A 14,752-nucleotide genomic window follows, 5' to 3' on the forward strand; every position below is an offset into this window, starting at 1 on the left:
TACTGAACCTGCTATGTTTTCCTTATCTTTGTTGTTTGTAATACAGGAACCTAATCTGCTGTTGTGAAGAGGTTCTGATACTTGGGGGAGTTGGTACCATGATCTTGTTTCTCGCCAATTTAAAGAGAATGAAAAAAATGTTTTACTTTGTCTAAGGTTTGTGAAGGAGCTTTTACATTGTTTACATGGATGATCGGGACATGAGACATGAATGTAATTTTTCTTTACTTACATTTACACTGACAATGGCAGACGGTGAACAAATTGATCCAGCAAATTGGTTTTGAATGCAACAGCGCAGCATCCTGAGCTATGTGGTCACATGGGAAACAAACAATCTGACCTGGTTTGACTCACGAGACTGAATTTGGGTAAAACGACAAATGTACAGGTAAAGGTGAGCCATTTTCACTGTGCTGTTATTTCTAATTGACTAGTGTTTCCCATTAAAGCATTTGATTAATCCCCTGTCTCCCCACTTCCGGCATGCAGGGAGCGAGGCCTGTCCCATATGCCCCTTGTTAACTGGGAATCATCAGCCGAGCTCTTAAAGTATACCCACACCATCAGCACATCCAAGAAAACCATGCTCATCATGGCAGACTTGGGGCCTGCATCCAAGTACTCCATTGTACCTTTCCTCTCACTTAGTATCTGTGCTTCTTTTTCATTGCTTTCAACCACCTCACATCAAGGTAGAGCTTCATGGTGTTGTGTGCACCCGTCAGGCTGGGTGAACGAAACAATGAACGCTTGTTATGCACCATCCAAGTCGACGGAAATGGCGTCCTCATTATGAAGCCCGACTTCAGTGGCAGCAAAGGCGCTTATAGGTATCTTCCTCTTTGAATCACTTTATTATCACTCATTGGTTGATCTCAATTTGGATTCGCTCACAATCAAGTGTAATTTTGTGCAGTCTTTTTTTCAAATCCTTTTTTCATTTTTCTTTTTCACGGTTTAAGGTTCATGGATGAGCTGCGATACAAATCACACACACATGACAACACCACACTTGACTTTCACACAAACACACTTGCAGTTGCTGGGCTTGGAGGACGTGATATCACTTCCCGAAGCGCTCTGGGCACCAGTGACGTCATCTTTATGACCGCTTTTCTATATCCGCTCTGGGCAATCAAGGAGGAATTTCCAATTGCAATTGATCCAGCAAATTGTCCATTTCATCAAGATCAAAATTGACGATCTTGATCAAAGCTCGGGTCAGTAAGATGAAAAGTGATGATTTTTAGATGAAAATTTATGATTTTGAAGTTTTGATCTGGAGTTGACCTTTGACCTTTTGACCTCAAAAATAGTTGGTTTCCCAATTCAGTGAGGCACTATGCAAATGCTGTTAAATTCTCAAGTCAATCGGATGAAAAATGATGGTTTTTTCAGATGAGAATTGATGATTTTGGAAGTTTGACCTTGAGTTGACCTTTTGACCTAAAAAATAGTAGGTTTCCAAATGAAGTGAGGCAATATGCAAATGCTGTTCTATTTTCAAGTCAACAGATGAAAAATGATGGTTTTTTCAGATGAAAATTGATGATTTTGGAAGTTTGACCTTGAGTTGACCTTTGACCTCTTGACCTCAAAAATAGTTCGTTTCCCAATTTATTGACGATGTGCAAATGCTGTCCAAATTTTAAGTCAATCGGATGAAAATTGATGGTTTTTCAGATGAAAATTGATGATTTTGGAAGTTTGAACTTGAGTTTACCTTTGACCTCAAAAATAGTGGGTTTCCCAATTCAGTGAGGCAATATGCAAATGCTGTTCAATTAGGTTCTAATGCTGTTCTATACATATATACATATGTATATATGTATATATATATTGTTGCGGAACCGGGGGGTCGGTGCTCCCCTTACCAGGGGGGGGTTAATCCCCTAGTCTTTTACACTGGCCGATCCTCCGTTCCTGGAAATTACACGCTCCTTTGCGGGGTGAGATTGGCCAGGGTGATTGATCAATGGGTTCCCAGATACATTGCCAATCCCTCCGCAAAGCAGGGATATAATTCCCTGCTCGGACCCGGACAAGATGGAGTTTGCCGAGCGGTTAGCAGTCCGAAATCCGAGCCGTTAACAAAAGACTAAACCCAATTACAACGGTCGGCTGAATCGTGCCACGTATATCAATTGGGGACAGGACGAAAGTGATCAGATGAGAGAAACCAGAGTAAAGAAAGAACGCAGGAATTTATTAACAATAATGAAAGAGGAAACGAAAGGGCAAGAATATACAAGAAGAGGAAATAAAAGGACATCGGGCAACCTTATACAGTCTTATATAACACTCCCAGGACAGAACAAACACACTTACATGAAAAGGTGGTGGTGATGGGAAGGAAGAGAAGGGTCCAGGCAGCTGGTAGGCGTCGAGGCCCGGCTCCGACCTCGCGCTCCGGTCCACGCTCCGGACCCTTCGAGGCGAAACCCGGCAAACAGCTCCGCGTGTCGTTGAACGCGACCGGACAATTATATCGCAGGGGGGGGGGGGGGGGGGGAGACTGGGATGCTGCGTACGTAATAGATTGACTCCTTCGCCTTCAACCAGTTGCGCGCCTCCAACAGTTCGTGAAAACGACAAGCAAGGACCCCTTCACCACTCTCTGTCGCACGACTCGTCTCTCATCTGCTGAAGTCGTTCTCCCGGGCACATCTCCTCAAGTAGTCCCACGCGGCCGCTTATATTGGCCACTCGTGTATTAAGCCGCTTGCCTTTTGGATACGCCCATCAGTGAGCTTGCCTCGGCCCTGATTGGTCGCGAGCGCTCACCGGTCCGCCCCTTGATGGTGCGTTGAGGGGCCACGCCTTCGTTCCTGGCGCTCCTCCCCCTTCTTCTCCAACTCGGCCGTGTGGCTTATGGCGGCTGGAAACGAACAACCAAAAGGCAGCGAACGCTGAGGCGGCTGCGGCTGGCAGAGGCGCGTAATACAATTTGGAGAGGGTAAAGCCGCAAAATGAATAGGATGGGAATTCGGGAAGGGGGCCTAGGTTATTTGATTAATGCAACGCAGAGTCAAACTATTGGGAACAGATCCTTACCTGAAACACAGACTAATGAAATAACTAAAGAAGCTTCTATGGTGTTCTACGTGTTGCAATATGACCTAACTAGGGTGCGACCTTTGACTTTACACAAAAGTGGGACTATTTACAGGGGATTATTTATAAGGGATTATTACAAATATTTACAATGTGGAGGGTTCTAAAAACCGCAACAATATATATATATATATATATATATATATATATATATATATATATATATATATAAAATATGGGAGCGTACGCTGGATCAGCACGTCACTGTGTTCTTGGACGACTCCTCAGCACCATCCCATCACGTTCATACGGCGAGAAGATCCCAAAGGCCCAAAATTCCAAAAGACCCGTAAAGACCCCGAAGACCCAAAATACCACAAATACCGAAAAAACCTTTAATATCCCGAAGACCCAATTTTGGCTTTTTTTCACCACTGTGTGTGCTACGGAATGAGGTGTTTTTACCTCCTTGAAGAGAGAGGACCCAGAACCCTGGTACTCATTTTGCCGACCTCGGAAGGATGACAGGCTGAGTCAAACCCACCTGGTATTAATTCAACAGCTGAACGGGATTCGAACTCAGGACCTTCGGATCCCAAGCCCGCCTCCCTAACCATACCTCCCAACAGCAACAACCACCTCATCCTCACAACAAGGTGAATTGTTGGTTTGCTGTTTGTTTGTGATCCTTCTGATTTTAGCTCCCAAGGTTAATCACAACTAAAATTTCTACGATTAGATTTTTAACGACGATGCACCTGAATAGGGGTTTCAATCAGTCATGAGAAGGCCATTTGGCTCGTTATTGCCGTGTTGCACTCCCGAGTTTATTTATTTGCGAATCCAAGGTAATTTCTTTACTACAGCTTCTCATTTACACCGTTTACACCCTTTAGACCCTTTTGAACCTTTACACCCCTTAGACCCACTAGACCATGGGTTCCCAATCAGTGGGCCATGGCCCACTGGTGGGTCACAGCACGTTTTCCAGGTGGGCCACAGAGACTGCCCAATATTTGCCCAAATAATATAATCTTTTCACGCACAAGGCCTAAAACAAGAGTTAAATTCTGTGTGTGTTGGTGGTGGCCAGTGGTAGCCACCCACTATTCCCTGCATATTTTTTTAGGCTTGTTTTTAAAATATTTTTCCTTTTTTTTTTGCAGAAACCCTTCTGAAATGACAAAACGAGGATATGATGAGCAACACATAAAGTTTGGATTCACATCCTTACATGATCGTGGAGAATTAAAGGGACAATGCGTCCTGTGCCAGAAAGTTCTCGGAAATCAATCTTTGCGGCCATCGAAGTTGAAGCTCCATTTGGAGAAGATTCATCCACATCATCAACATAAGGATGTGGACTCCTTCAAGCGAATGGAAGAGAACGTGAAGCGCCAGCGCTTGGATCAAAGTGGAACATTATTTCAGCAAAACAAGCGTCTTACGGAGGCTTCTTATGCCGTCAGCCTCCTCATTGTGCAACAGAAGAAACCTCACACAGTCGGAGAGACTCTGATCGAGCCATGTGCTCTGAAGATGGCTAGGATTCTGCTTGGAGAAGAAGCTGAAAAAAAGTTCAACAAAATTTCTCTGTCAAATAATACGGTTCAAAGGAGGATTGCTGACTTGTCTAGCGACATAAAAGAACAGGTGATTGCTGAAATCAAAGACGCTGCATTTGGATTGTTCTCAATTCAGTTGGATGAATCCACAGATGTTTCATCCTGTTCCCAGCTTCTTGCCTTCGTTCGGTATGTAAAGGGTGATTCCATCAAGGAAGAATTCTTATTCTGCCGTTCTCTCGAAAGAAATACCAGAGCTGTGGATGTGATGGAAAAAGTAAGAGTTCTTTGACCATGAGGAACTGAACTGGCACAATCTCTGTGGAGTGTGCACCGATGGCGCCCCGGCTATGCTCGGAGCAAAAAGTGGCTTCCAAGCCTTTGTTCAAAATCTATCTCCAGGCATCATTTCTGTTCATTGTCTGATTCATCGGCAAGCTCTTGCTTCAAAAACCCTTCCATCTCATCTCCAGGATGTTCTTGAACAAGTCATAAAAATTGTGAACTACATGAAAAGCAGTGCTTTGAATTCCTGACTGTTCAAGCAATTGTGCACAGAAATGTGCCAGACAAAATCAACCAGACAAACAAAATATATAAAAAGAGTGAGCGAAAGACAAGATGGGGAGAGAAGGGGAAGCACACAAACACAACATTTGAGAGCAGGGAGAAGTGTGGGAGGGAGAGGGCTTGGGGGGAGGAGGCGTGGGCGTGGGAAGGGGGGCGGGGGGGGTGAGAGGTATAAAACACAAGGGGACCGAAATTAGCGGGGGTAGAAAAGATCAAGATTTTGGATGGGGGAGGATAAGAGATGCTGGTGAACAGCTGTTTTTAAGACCTGGAGGGTGGAGTGGGATTGAAGAGAGTGAGGGAGTTTGTTCCAGAGGCGGGAGAAAAGAGGAATGAAGGAGTGAAGGTGAGCAGAAAGTCTTGATTTTGGCAGTTTAACCATAAGAGGGTTGCAGGCAGATCTTGTGCGACCTGTAGGAATATTTGGGGGACAGAGCCCAGTGAGAGCTGGGGGGGCAAGGCCAGAGAGGAGTCGGTAGAAGATGGAAAGACCACCAACCTGCCTGCAGTGAGTGAGTGAAAGGCCCTTGGAGTTAGCTTCATCGCGGGAGATTCCAATGATTCTGAAAGCTTTGGTTTCAACAGCGTGAAGACGAGCTAGGTGTGAGGCAGGAGCACCAGACCAGAGGGGAGAGCAGTATTCCATAGAGCTGCGGATGAAAGCCTTGTAAGTGGTGAGGAGCTCAGGTGTACCAAGGAAGGACTTCGCACGACGGAGGATGCCCAGTCGGCGACCGGCTTTGGAGGCCAGATTTGAAATGTGGTTTTCCCAGGAAAGATCATGGCAGATAGTGAGACCCAAAAGATTGAGTGACAGAACTTCTTGGAGAGGATTATTCAGAAAGTGGATGGGAGGGTTGTCCAGTCGGTCTTTTTGGAGAGACATCGTAAGAGTGTGAGATTTGTCAGGATTGAAAGACATGTTCCATTTGTTTGCCCAGTCTGTGATTTTGTCCAGGTCTGCAGAGAATGAGGAGGCTGCAGACTGCTGATCTGAGGGATGAGGAATGGAGCGACAGAGAGTAGAGTCGTCAGCAAAGAGATAGAGAGGATTTTCAAGAGAGTCAGAGAGATCATTGATGAAGACCAGAAAAAGCACAGGGCCGAGAACACTGCCTTGGGGAACTCCAGCCTGAACAGGAAGAGGAGATGAGAGAAACCCATTCAGGGCTACACGTTGACTACGACCAGAGAGGAAGTCCGCCAGCCATGCGTGGAGATTTCCATGGATACCAAAGGAGGAGAGTTTGGTGAGCAGAGCGGGGTGCCAGACCGTATCGAAGGCACGTGATATGTCAAGAGAGACAGCTCTAATTTCCTGTTAGGTGTTGAGGACCTCCATCCATTGTTGAGAAAGCAGAAGCAGCATGTCCAGAGTAGAGTGACCTGGTCTGAAACCAAATTGATGGTCAGAGATCAAGCCATTGGAGAAGAGGAAAGATTTCATATCTGAAGCAATGATGGATTCCATGACTTTGCTGATAATTGGGAGAAGGCTGATTGGTCTGTAGTTGATAGGATCTGTTTTTGCACCTTTTTTGTGCAAAGCGGTGATGTTGGCTGATTTCCAAGCAGATGGCAGATGACCTTGAGCAAAAGAGAGGGTGAAGAGAACAGAAAGAGGGAGTGAAAGAGCGGAAGAACATGATTTTAGGACCCGTGGGCTGATGCCGTCAGGACCAGTTGCAGAATCAGAGTCGAGGGTTGACAGAAACTTTTCCACCTTGTCAGGAGGAAAGGACACAGAGTCCAGGAGCAGCTGGGTACAACTGGGTACGGTGGGTACAGAGAGCGATGGGTTTGGGACACAAGATTTAGAGGCAAACACAGAGTTGAGGCATTCAGCTTTTTCACGTGCGGAGTCAGCTGTTAAGCCGTTTGAGGTGAGGGAGGGGATGGAGGGGGAACAAACACCAGAAACAGATTTGACCAGACACCACCAGGATTTGGAAGAGGGAGACAGATAAGAGAGTTCGGTCTTGAGAACGGTGAGATCTTGTTTCCTGGCTCTCCTGAGGGTGGACACACACTTGTTTTGGGCTTTGTGAAAGGAAATGAGATTTCCTTCCGTTGGATTTGCTTTCCAGGAGACGAAAGCAAGTTGTTTCTGGGCAACAGCCTCACCACAAGATTCCGTGTACCATGGATGGGAGGAAGGGTATGACAACTGAAGACGAGATGGGATAAATCTGTGCATGAGAGAGAGCAATTTACTTTGAAATAATTCCCAGGATGAGTTGATGTCAGAGGCGGTAGAGATGGGAGACCAGTCCAGATGATTGATGGCTGCTTGCAAACCGTGCCAGTCAGCCTGAGTGAAATGCCAGACTCGTCGGCTCTGACGAGGCTCTCTGAGAATGGCCAGAGAGATGTCCACTTTAACAAGCACATGATCAGAAGAACCGATTGGAGCAGAAGAAGAGCAGCAGACATTTGCAGGGAAGTTTGTCATAACCAAGTCCAGAAGACAAGATGCTCCGTTGACTGAGATCCGGGTCGGGAAATTGACAGATTATGTCAGTCCCAGTGAGTCGCAGAAGTCCTTTGCTGAAGAGCCATGGCTGGTGAGAGAGGTACCCACACCCAGCCAACTGGCATGGTGACAATTGAAATCACCACATATGAGGAAGAGAGAGTTGGGATGGGTAGATAGAAGTTGGTCCATATTATCAGACAGCGAGATGTAGATGGAGTCATCACTGTTTGGTGGACGGTACAACACACATGAACAAAAGGTGGGAGCGAAGGGGAAGCCGTAGCCAAAGGTATTCCTGGGGGTGAGGTGGAGAGAGGGCAGTGGAGGGTGAGTGAGGAAGAGAGTTTTTTATAAAGATAGCAACCCCACCTCCAGGACAAGGCTCAGGTCTATCATACCGGAGGAGGGAGTAACCAGGAAAAGATATTAAGGAATCAGAGACATCTTGAAGGAGGAATGTTTCTGTTAAGCAGATCAAGTCTGGATTGTCAGAAGCAACTTGAATGGAGAGATCCTGAATGGAGAGACAAATTGTGCACAGAAAAGGTCGTCAAAACCGATTTTGGTGGTTTGTTTTTTCGAATTTTCTTAAATATTCTTCAATTTTCGAAATATATATATAATTTTTTAAAGTGTTTGAAGACTCTGAGGCTCTTAGGAGGGCCTAATGGGGTGTAAATGGGTCGAAGGGTGAAAGAGCAAGGAGGAAAGTTAAAGTGGACATCTTTGGACAATTTAAGACCATTTGGACACTTTGGACCCCTTAACACCTTAAGCAGATGTATGTATGTATGTGTGTGTATATATATATATATATATATATATATATATATATATATATATATATATATATATATATACAGTGGAACCTTGACTTACGAGTTTAATTCGTTCTGTGACCGAGCTCGTAACTCAAATTGCTCGTTTCTCAAATCAAATTTCCCCATTAAAATGCATTGAAATGCTATTAATCCGTTCCAGCCCGCCAAAAACCACACCAATTTTTTTTTAAATATACAGTATATATAAAAATATCTCACGCTTTATATTTCACCTGTATGCAGCATACAAGTTGGCAGGATGGCCTGGACTGGAGGTACGCACACTTGACTCTAAAGTCTAAACTGTCCAGCCTGGGTTTGAATCCCGACCCAGCTATAACCTGTCATGGGTGAATCACAGGCAGGGTGATTCATCAATGTGTGTACCGCTAAACTGGGCGCCCCGTTTGCGTCCCATTAGTTGTTGGATGTTAAGGATCTCACCGTGTTTTCCACAAAGAGAAGGCGAGCTATCGCCGGCACTCTGAACAAGTTGTGGCCTGGCATGGCATGAACATGAAAACATGAACATGAACATGAAATGTTCGACATGAACATGAAATTTTCCAAAATAACCAAAATGCGAAAACAAAAATGCAGCGCTATACGACAGAGATACTGTACGTGCACGGCAAGATAACCACGTGACCAGAACCCACCTGGTGGCGTAAACTCAAAATAACCAACATGCGAAAACAAAAAGGCAGCGCTATACGACAGAGATACTGTACGTGCACGGCAAGATAACCACGTGACCGGAACCCACCTGGCGGCGTAAACTCAAAATAACCAACATGCGAAAACAAAAATGCAGCGCTATACGACAGAGATACTGTACGTGCACGGCAAGATAACCACGTGACCGGAACCCACCTGGCGGCGTAAACTCAAAATAACCAACATGCGAAAACAAAAATGCAGCGCTATACGACAGAGATACTGTACGTGCACGGCAAGATAACCACGTGACCGGAACCCACCTGGCGGCGTAAACTCAAAATAACCAACACGCGAAAACAAAAATGCAGCGCTATACGACAGAGATACTGTACTTGCACGGCAAGATAACCACGTGACCGGGTGGCGAAAGCTCGTAACTCAGATCTCGGCTCGCATCTCAAAGCAATAAACCGCCCGAGCGACGGCTCGTATCTCGAAAAACTCGTAAGTTGGGGCACTCGTAAGTCAAGGTTCCACTGTATATATATATTGTTGCGGATTCGTCACTTCCGTTGTGGTGGTTTGCATCCACTGTAAATATTTCTGATTCCATGTATTATTATTGTTGTCATTTAAAGGGAATAGATATTTCTATTTTCAAAAGTTAAAAGTTAATGTTAAAAGAAACAGGAAACCGGATCGGGAACCGGAAGACGAAGAAGAGGAGGAGAAAGAAGAAGGCGGAGCGAAGTAAAGTCGGACAAGAAGCTGGTTGCTTTGCGGTCTGGATCGAACGTTGTCGAGCAAGAGTCACGAGTAAACTTTGGGTTTCCTGGGAAAAGGGATTCCTGCTATTGAGTTGTTATCGCTGTGACTGATCAACCTGCGTATCAGGTTAGGCGTTGGATTCTGAGGAATCATCGTCAGGTCGTTGCGTCTCGAGAACGAGCCGTCGGCCATTTTGACTCGCGCGCTTCGCACGTCGAGCAACCTTTCTTTGCTTCGTCAACCGTTTCCACCGCTTTCAGACGTATCTGATGTGTGTGTGTGCACCGTGGCTTTTGAAGATTAATTTGTGGTTCGCCGACTGAGCCGTGAGAATCCATACCCGAGGGGGAGATTTCCCAGTCGCCTTGAGTGCGCCTTTATGCAGCTTTGGGCCGCGTAACTCTTTGCGCTGCTTTGGCCGCGTACGCCTTTGTGCAGTTTTGGTGGCATGACTGGTCTTGTCATCTGAACGAGATTCGGGTTTCAATTCAACATAGTTCTGATGATCGCTGGAGGGGATCAACTATGAGCTCGAAGACGGGAATATAGAGACATTGGGAAATGTTATTTTTTCACTCACTTGGAGCACAGTGAGTTACCTTATACTAGCTGATGGTACCATCATAAGATATATGTGGATTGTACTTTTGATTGCTATCATTGTTGTACGGTTATGCTTGTGTGATTTTTAATACAATATTTGTTTGTTGGTAACAATTGGTGTGGTTTCACCATTGATTTTGACACAGAATAACCCATTTTTCTGCCGTGACTCCTCTCGGGGCTCGGAGGTACCCCGTGACCAGGGGGTCGGGGAGGAGCACGTAACAATATATATATACAAGCCGAAAGCACCCGGCATTGCCCGGGTTCTTTTTGAATGAATTTACTACTATAATTCAGCTTTTACTCGCGGCCGTAGAAGATTGACTACTATAATTCAGCTGAGCTTTTAATTGCGAAATGGGCCCAGCCCGGCCGATGCGGCCTCGACCGGCCTCACCACCTGGCCTATCACCTTCCCGGGGCCCGTCCCGACATTTTTTGTTTTAGAGGTTTCCTCCTATCTTTCACCGTTCACGAGATTAGTGCATGCAGACAAACAAACAAACAAACAAACAAAAACTTTCTTTTTATGAATGAATGAATGAATGATCGTTTTAAGGCCATTTTCCCCGCTAGAGCAGGGGTCCGTATAGACCTGGCTGGTGTTGGCTTAGCGGTTAGGGTGCCGGCTTGGGATCCTCGGATCCTGGGTTCGAATCCCGGTCGATCGCTGAATTAACGCCAGGGGGGTTGACTCAGCCTGTCATCCTTCCGAGGTCGGCAAATTGAGTACCAGCTTGCTGGGATGAATGATCACGGTGTGTACCCCAATTTAGAATAGGTCCACCATATCCCTGCGCATCGTAAAAGCGTGACCAAGGGTTGGCGTCAGGAAGGGCATCCGGCCATAAAAACATTGCCTCAAACAGGGAACCATGATTGTCATGGGGCCCGCAAGGCTAACCCCCGCTCTAGCAGGGAAAATGGCCTTAAAACGAACATTCATTCATATTCATTCGTATAGACATAGATATAAATTATACAATAACAGCTATTACGGGTTCTTTGACTATACAATGTCGTTTTATTTGTAACATCCGAATAAAGTGTATTTTACAGGGCCTTCAGAAAGTATTCACACCACTTGACTTTTTCATATTTTGTTGTGATACAGCCTTGATTTAAAATGGATTAAGTTTAAAATTTTTATCACCGATCTACACAAAATACCAAGTCAAAACATGTTTTTAGAATTTTTTTTACAAATTCATGCAAACTGAAATGCAGAAATATCTAATCTCCACCCTGAGTCAATACTTGGTAGAAGCGCCTTTGGCAGTGATTACATTCTGCTTGGCATTGTCTATATCGGTTTTGCACATCTGGATTTGGGGTGTTTCTCCAATGCTTCCTTGCAGATTTGCTCAATCTCTTTCAAGTTGGATGGGGAGTGTCGGTGAACAGAAATCTTCAGGTCTTTCCACAGATTCTCAATGGGATTCAAGTCTGAGCTTTCACTTGGCCAATCAAGCACTTACGCGTTCTTGTTCTGAAGCCATTCCAGTGTTGCTTTGGCTGTGTGCTTGGGGTCATTGTCCTGTTGGAACGTAAATCATCATCGCAGTCTAAGGTCTTTTGCCCTCTGAAGCTAGTTCTCCTCAATCATTTTCCCTCTATCCTTACAAGTCTCCCAGTCCCTGCAGCTGAAAAGCATCCCCATAGCATGATGGTTCCACAAACCTGCTTCCACAAACATGCTTCACGGTGGGGACAGTGTTATATGGGTGATGAGCTGTGCTCAGTTTCTGCCAGATGTACTGCTTTGCATTTAGGCCAAAGAGTTCAATCTTCGCCTCGTCAGACCACAATATATTTTCCTCATTCTCTCAGAGTCTTTCACGTTCCTTTTTGCAAAATCCATGTGTGCTGTCATGTCCCTTTTTCCCAGGAGTGTCTTCCGTCTGGCCATTCTCCCACAAAGCCTCGATTTGTGAATGGCTGCAGAGACTATTGTCCTTCCAGCAGGTTCTCCCATCTCAACCAAAGAACTCTGTAGTTCTGCCAGAGTGGTCATTGGGTTCTTGGTCACCTCCTTAACCAAGGTTCTTCTTGCCCCGTTACTCAGTTTGGTCAGACGGCCAGCTCTAGGAAGAGTCTGGGTAGTTCATATTCTTTCTATTTCCTAATGATGGAGCTCACTGTGCTGTTGAGAACTTTCATTACTTTAGAAATTGTTTTATTCCCTTCCCCAGAACTAGACCTCCTCACAATTCTACCTCGGAGTTCTACGGACAGTTCCTTGAACTTCATGGTGGAGTTTCTGCTCTGACATTCACTGTCAACTGTGGGACCTTAAATAGAAAGATGTTTCTTTCTAAATCATGTCCATTCAAATGATTTGGCCACAGGTGGATTCCAATCAAGTTGTGGAGACATCTCAAGGATGATCAAAGGAAAGTGGATGCACCTGAGCTCAATTTGGAATATCGTAGAGAAGGGATTCAATACATATTGACTCGAGACATTTCAGCTTTTCATTTTTAGTTATTTTGTAAAAATAAAAAAAACAAAAATTCCCACTTTGATATTTTGGGGAATTATGTGTAGATCAGTGACAAAAAAAAATCTCCATTTATTATCTACGAGTACACCCGCACACTATGGGAAGGGCAGGTGGGGTCATTTCTCTTTGGGGTATATAGATTACAGTCGATCTATGGTCGGGTCTCAAGAACATTGGATGTGTGTTCATTTACCAAGTTTCTTGTGGAGAGATCGCCAAGTGGTTTAAGCACTCCATTCAAAACGGTTAAGGTACGGCTGGCTTGGCAAGCGCTAGCTAGCTGCTTGGCAAATGAGCACAACCCAGGCTTCCTCCCTTTCAGTTTTGCGTTAAACAGCAGGAGCAAGTTTCAAAAGTTCGCTACAAAAAACGCCACGGTAGCAGCAGGAAGGGTCTTGTTATTAACCCAAAAGTTGTAGGGTATATAGAGTACAGTAGATCTTCGCTCAGTTCTGCAAATAAAACTTACCTCACGGATGTCGGGATTTCTCCAAATTTCTTTATTTAGTGTTATGAACAGCATTAGCGACTTTAAAAAGCTAATCATATGTGTTTGTGGTTTATAATATTTTTAACTCTTGTGGAGGCCGTTGGGCCGTTGCTCCCACGAAAACGCCATGATAAGCTATTTATAAATGTTGACTCGACGTTTGTTCAAGGAGGAAAAACACCTTGGGGAGGTGGAATATTATTGGTATTAATATTGTTTTGTAATAACATTCATTTTATGCTATTATCGTTTGTTTTGTTATTGGATGCGGCTTTGGAAAAACGCCACGATAAAGCTAACTTAACATGGATGTACACCTCAACATGCATCCCCATTGACGGCAATGGCGAGGAAGACCCGCTCGGGCGAGAAAACCCCCTTGGGGAGGGGGGGGGGGGGATGAATCTGCTACAACCTTCATTGTGTGAGCCTTAGTCATCCTGTCAAGTTTGGTTGAGATTGGATAAGTAACGATAGAATGTATCGCGGTCAAAAAATCATCAGACAGACACCAAATTGCGTATTTTAGTATGATTTTTAATTCAGGGTGCAACAACAAAATGTGAAAAAGTCAAAGGGTGTGAATACTGTCGTGTGACTACCCTGTAGTGAACACTGCAGGGTGACATGGATGACCAAACGAGCTTTACTCCAAGGCGTTCAATCCAAAAATGACAGTATTCTTCACACACGAGGGAAAGGGGATGACAAACTTACCTGGACGACTTCCACCCAACTTCTTCGCACCTGGATAATTAATCAACTCAAACGACACGAAATGAAAATGTAAAAAAATACCGGCTTTATTAAAGAAAATGCCGGTCAGTCACAAAGAATGCACGATAAAACTAAATTCCTAATTGGAGCGTCCCTATACAGACCCAAATACAGACAAAGGGATAAAATAACTGGAAAAAAATGTATGATTTGTGGCACTTAGCTTTGAGCTGCTCTTGAACCTCGTCAGGAATCCTCACGGACCTTTTGTGCCTTCCTGCTCACCAGGTCGATGTTATCCACGGTAGTGCTCAAAGTCCTGTTTCCGGTTGGTTTTTATTTAGTGTGGTTAATGGGCGATTTCTTACTATGTGTGTGTGCTGCTGGTGTCATAAGGAATAGAGGAAAAAATAATAGAGGCCATTACATACAGGGGATTAATTACCCATAATCCCTTGCTAATTAACAAACCCCACCCCTCTCATCGAGACGAGGATAGAAGCTTACACGACATACGGT

At 44.8% G+C, this 14,752-nt stretch overlaps 1 protein-coding gene across 7 annotated transcripts in view; it reads left to right on the top strand.

The window, feature by feature from the left end:
• Positions 1–14,752, top strand: part of MKS1 (MKS transition zone complex subunit 1) — a 101,437-nt gene that overhangs the window by 27,160 nt on the left and 59,525 nt on the right. For all 7 annotated transcript variants that reach the window (XR_010984899.2, XR_010984898.2, XR_010984900.2 and 4 more), the window contains exons 6-7: positions 493–621; positions 729–833. Coding sequence is in view for 4 of the 7 variants with exons in the window: in XM_068119522.2 (XP_067975623.2) it covers positions 493–621; positions 729–833 (234 nt within the window). In the remaining 3 variants the exon portion in view is untranslated. The remainder of the gene's footprint in view (positions 1–492; positions 622–728; positions 834–14,752) is intronic.

This window comes from Myxine glutinosa, chromosome 6 (assembly GCF_964187855.1).
Source record: "Myxine glutinosa chromosome 6, kmMyxGlut1.1, whole genome shotgun sequence".
Taxonomy (NCBI): Eukaryota; Metazoa; Chordata; class Myxini; order Myxiniformes; family Myxinidae; genus Myxine; species Myxine glutinosa.